Here is a 5,452-nt window from a genome sequence, read left to right as displayed (position 1 = left end):
GGCTGTGCCGTGCCGAGTCCTCAGCTTCGCGTCCGCAGCCTGCGCTCCGGCAGCTGCGGCGCCGCTCCTCGCCGCAAGAGGGCGCCGGGCGTGGCGCCGGGGGGTGTCGCAGGAGCGAGAGGCGTCGACAAGACTGGGGGCTAGAGCGGCCCAGCGGGGACGCGGGCAGACTGGTGGGGAGGTGACGCGGCCTCCCGCGTGGTGTAGAGACCGAATCGGAAAGACGTGAAGGCATGCAGAGACCCTGCGATCCACCTTCGGGGAGCTGGGACCGAGAGCAGCATTGACCGCCCACTGAGTGCCTGACGTGTGGAGGGCGCGGGGCCCAATAGGGCCAAGTTGTGAAGCCTCGGGGATCTCCCACTCCTGGGGGCGGTGGGGAAGCAAGGCGAAGCAAGCCGTAAACATAAACCATAAACCACAGGAAGAGGTGACCAGGGTGGGGCCGGCCCAGGATGGGGAGAGAAACGTACATTAGAAACAGCTGGCCCTGTGAGAAGTCAGAAAAGACCCTCCAAGGCTCCCAGCTTGGAGCCGCTGGGCCAGTGGAAAACTGGGAATTGGGGGTTCAGTCTCAGACATGTGCGATGGAGGTGCATGTTAGACGTTCCAGAGAAAAACGCAAATAGGCAAAGGATTTGAATAGACGTATCTCCAAAGAAATTGACAGAATACCAACTGAAATGTTTCAACAAACCGATGCAACGGTGAAAGTGCTCCTTCATCTATACCAAGAAATTTCGGAGACAGCTACCTGGTCAGCTGACTGAAAGCGACCCATATATGTGCCTATTCCAAAGAAAGATGAACCAACAGAATGTGGAAATTAATAATATCATTAATATCACACAAGTAAAATTTTGCTGAAAATAATTCAAAAACGGTTGCAGCGGTACATCAACAGGGAACTGCCAGAAATCCAAGCCAAATTCAGAACTGGACATGGAACTAGGGATATCGTTGCTGATGTCAGATGGATCTTGACTGAAAACAGAGAATACCAGAAAGATTTCACCTATGTTTTATTGACTATGCAAAGGCATTTGATTGTGTGGATCATAACAAATTATGGATAACATTGCGGAGAATGGGATTTCCAGAACACTTAATTGTGCTTGTGTGGAACCTGTACATAGACCAAGAGGCAGTCATTCAAACAGAACAAGGAGATACTGTATGGTTTAAAATCAGAAAAGGTGTGTGTCAGGGTTGTATCCTTTCACCATACTTAAGACTCAGTCTGTATGCTGAGCAAATAATCCAAGAGCTGGACTATATGAAGAACGCAGCATCAGGATTGGAGGAAGACTCATTAACAACCTGCATTATGCAGATGACACAACCATGCTTGGTGAAAGTGAAGAGGACTTGAAGCACTAATGAAGATCAAAGACCACAGCCTTCAGTACGGATTACACCTCAACATAAAACAAAAATCCTCACAACTGGACCAATAAGCAACATCATGATAAATGGAGAAAACACCGAAGTTGTCAAGGATTTCATTTTACTTGGATCCACAATAAATGCCCATGGAAGTAGCAGTCAAGAAATCAAACTTCCTGTATTGGGCAAATCTGCTGCAAAAGACTTCTTTAAAGGTGTTAAAAAAGCAAAGATGTCACTTTGAGGACTAATGTGTGCCTGACCCAAGCCATAGTATTTTCAGTCGCCTCATATGTATGTGAAAGCTTGACAATGAATAAGGAAGACTAAAGAAGAATTGATGCCTTTAAATTATGGTGTTGACGAAGAATATTGAATATACCATGGACTGCCAGAAGAACGAACGAATCTGTCTTGGAAGAAGTACAGCCAGAATGCTCCTTAGAAGCGAGGATGCTGAGACTTCTCACGTACTTTGCACATGTTATCAGGAGGGACCAGTCCCTAGAGAAGGACATCATGCTTGGTAGAGGGTCAGTGAAAAAGAGGAAGACCCTCAATGAGATGGATTGACACAGTGGCTGCAATGATGGGCTCATACATAGCAACAGTTGTGAGGATGGCACAGGACCAGGCAGTGTTTTGTTCTGTTGTACACAGGGTCACTATGAGTCGGAACCGACTCAACGGCACCTAACAATAACGTCTCCAAAGAAAATATACAAACAGGCAATAAGGTCATGCAAAGATGCTCCACCATCGAAAAATGAAATCAAACCACGAGATACCACTTCACACCCACTAGGATAGCTATAGCATTGCATGATCTCCCGTGCATTTGTAAAAGAAAAACAAAAAAACCTACACCCCATTAAAATTATTTGCTCCCCTCAAAAAAAAAAAAAAAGACATAATAACAGGTGTTGGTGAGGATGCAGAGAAACTGGAACACTCATCCATTAATCATGGGAGTGTAAAATGGTTCAGCTGCTGTGGAAAATAATCTGGTGGTTCTTCAAAAAGTTAAACATACAGTTACCATATGACCCAGTGATTTCATTCCAGGGTATACACTCAAGAGAACAGAAAAAGTACGTGCACACGAAAAACATGCACACGTTCTGAGCAGTGTTCGTAATAACCAAACACTGGAAACAATCCAAATGTCCATCAACTGATAGATGGATAAATGTGGTCCATCCATACAATGGAGTATTGTTGTTGGGTGCTGTCAAGTTGATTCCGACTCATAGTGACTCCATGTGACAGAAGAGAACTGCCCCATGGGGTTTTCTTGGCTGTAATCTTTACAGGAACAGATTACCAGGTCTTTCTCCCACAAAGCTGCTGGTTGGGTTCAAACTGCCGGCCTTTCATTCAGCAGCCGAGCATTTCACCACTGCGCCACCCACCAGGGCTCCAAGGGAGTATTCATCAGCCATAAAACAGAAATGGAGTTTCTGATACACGCTACATGAACGAATCTTGAAAACGTGATGCTGAGTGAGAGAAGCCAGACACAAAAGTCTACATGTTGCATGAATTCGTTTACATGAAGTATCCAGAACGGGCAAATGCATAAAGACAGGAAGCAGGTTAATGGTTGCCAGGAAATGGGAGAACAGGGGAAACAAGAGAGATAAGGAGCAACTGCTAACAGGTACAGGGTTTCGTTTCAGAGTGATGAGATGTTCCGGAATGAGTGGTGACGACTGCGCAACTTTGTGAATATACAAAAGCCACTAAACTGCACCCTTTGAGAGGTGAATTTTAGGGTACGTGAATGATATCTCGAAAAATGAATTCATTAATAAAATAACAAAACACAGACTAGGAAGTCAAGACATCGACTCCTCAGCAAAATGCAGGTACAAATACCCTTGCTGACATTGAACATACTCAACGTTTTTAAAAGGGAAGGAAAGGAATGGGTGTAAAGAGGAGAGAGGGGGCAGTTAAAGGGGAATAAAGTACTTGACCCAAGAGGGGAGCGTTTCACATTGTTAGTACCAAGAGACAATTCTGTGGTACAAGCAGCCTTTCACAGCAAGGACCCCACCATCCCAGCAGTTTTTAGGGTACTTTCTGTCCATCACAAGTAAAATCAACGTGCCTAAAACCACGCTCTTCACATTCCTCAGTGAACCACTCAGCCTCAGAGGACGTGCCCAAGTTAGCCAAAACCTTTCCTCAGCCTTCCCTCCCTCACCACCCCACCCGCCTGCACCACTATGTCCCCCCCACCGCAACTGTTTCTGTGGCTAAAACGCAACTCGCTTCCCTCGGCTTGTCTGAACACCACTGCCCTCCCCTCCCCAAATTCCCGTCACCTCCCTCCCATGGCCCTGCTACAGCTCTCCTGAATGTTCCACTGGTCCGACTCATACCGACCCCTCTGTTCTCCACATGGCTGAAACAGTCACTTGAAAACACCTGTCCCACCTGTTGCACACGCACACTTCACATACCACAGCCCCACTCACTATCTCCCACAGCCATGCCTGCTTCCTCCCTCCCAGCTTCCTTGCTAACAGAATGTCAATTTGTGCACCAGAGAAAAGTAATTCCCAGCTTCCCACACTGCGGGAGGTGGCCTGGGTTGCACCTCTGGCCATGAGGCGAGAGAGGTGCTAGGGGCCTTCCAGGAAAGCTTGCTAAAGGGGGCAAGCCCAAAGGACATGCCCCTTCACTCTTCCAGCCTGGAATGCAGATGCCGTGCTGGAGCATGCGCCGCCATCCTGCGACCACAAGGCATTGAGCACAAGGACACGCCAGAGAGGCCGAGAGGAGAGAGGCACCCACCTCCTGGGCATCCCGTTCTCATAGATGAAGAGGATTCCCCTTGTGTGTGCTGTGTGGCAAGACTGTTTCACAGGCAGCCGCTGCCCTCAGACCACAATTCAGACTGCTCACCAGGGCTGTAGAAGCTGCCATGGCTTCCTGCCCATCTACCTGGTTCACCCTGTACCTCGGCCTCAGCCCCCTCTCCCAGCCCCGGCACTCCAGTTGCAGCCACATGCCACGCGCTGGATCTCGCGTCCATCAAGTCCCCGTGCCGGGGGGCCGTGCCATTGCCCACGTCCACTCCTAACCAGTGCTTCCCACACCCAGTGGCTTCTGACCAAAGAGAAGGTAAACGGAGGATCTCGTAAACAAAATTCATACTTGTTTAATAAGAAAATCACTTCTCTAAAAAAATAGGGATTCTGTGTGTGGAGGTGTACACTCAGCGCAGGAGGTGCAGAGTCGAGGTGGGCGAGTCCACGGCTGAGACTCAGAACGGTGCTGAGTGTTGGGATCCTGAGGTATCAGAGCCACCGTCCACACAGGGCACAGTGACAAATGCGGCCACAGGGCCCCCAGCTCCTCATGCCCACTGTGAGGGCCGGGCATCCACATGTCCCGGTCCTGGTGGTCGGCCCCCCATGGCCCCCACAGCCTCAGTCGGTGTCTCCTTCCCCCTCCTCACTGCCCCGCAGGGGGCTGGAGGCCTGCAAAACAAGAGCAGAAAACAATTGCATGAGTGCCTCCCCGGGGGCTGCCTCCTGCGCAGGGGCCACCTCTGGTGGGCACCTGGCTCATCTCCACCCAGCCTGCAGTGGGAGAGAGCAGGCCGCCCAGGGCCTGTGACAGGTCAGCACCAGGAGCCCACAGTGCGGTATGCTGGGCCACCCTACAACCCGTCCTTGTCAGGGAGTGGGATGAATCATGTCCCCCAAATTCATGTCCACCCAGAACCTGTGAACATGCCCTTGTTGGGGAACAGAGTTTCTGCAGATGTGATGAAGTTACGACAAAATCATTCTGGAGAGGGGGACCCTAAACCCATGACAGGATTCTCAGAGGAGAGAAGAGGACAGAGAGAGACAGGAAAAACACCATATGAGGAGAGGACAGAGATAGACAGGGAAAACACCACGTGAGGAGAAGAGAGGACAGAGATAGACGGGGAAACGCCACGTGAGGAGAAGAGAGGACAGAGATAGACGGGGAAACGCCACGTGAGGAGAAGAGAGGACAGAGATAGACGGGGAAAACGCCACGTGAGGAGAAGAGAGGACAGAGA

General features: G+C 49.8%; 1 protein-coding gene across 2 annotated transcripts in view; it reads right to left on the bottom strand.

The window, feature by feature from the left end:
- Positions 1–4,578: 4,578 nt before the first annotated feature.
- PUS1 (pseudouridine synthase 1) overlaps positions 4,579–5,452 on the bottom strand; it is a 15,742-nt gene continuing 14,868 nt past the window's right edge. For both annotated transcript variants that reach the window (XM_023739318.1, XM_023739317.1), the window contains exon 6: positions 4,579–4,877. In XM_023739318.1, the coding sequence (XP_023595086.1) occupies positions 4,827–4,877 (51 nt within the window). In that variant the 3' untranslated portion in view covers positions 4,579–4,826. The remainder of the gene's footprint in view (positions 4,878–5,452) is intronic.

The sequence above is a fragment of the Trichechus manatus genome, unplaced genomic scaffold (assembly GCF_000243295.1).
Source record: "Trichechus manatus latirostris isolate Lorelei unplaced genomic scaffold, TriManLat1.0 scaffold00131, whole genome shotgun sequence".
Lineage (NCBI taxonomy): Eukaryota > Metazoa > Chordata > Mammalia > Sirenia > Trichechidae > Trichechus > Trichechus manatus.
Note: the sequence above shows the minus strand (reverse complement) of the source record. Positions and strands in the feature narration are given on the sequence as shown.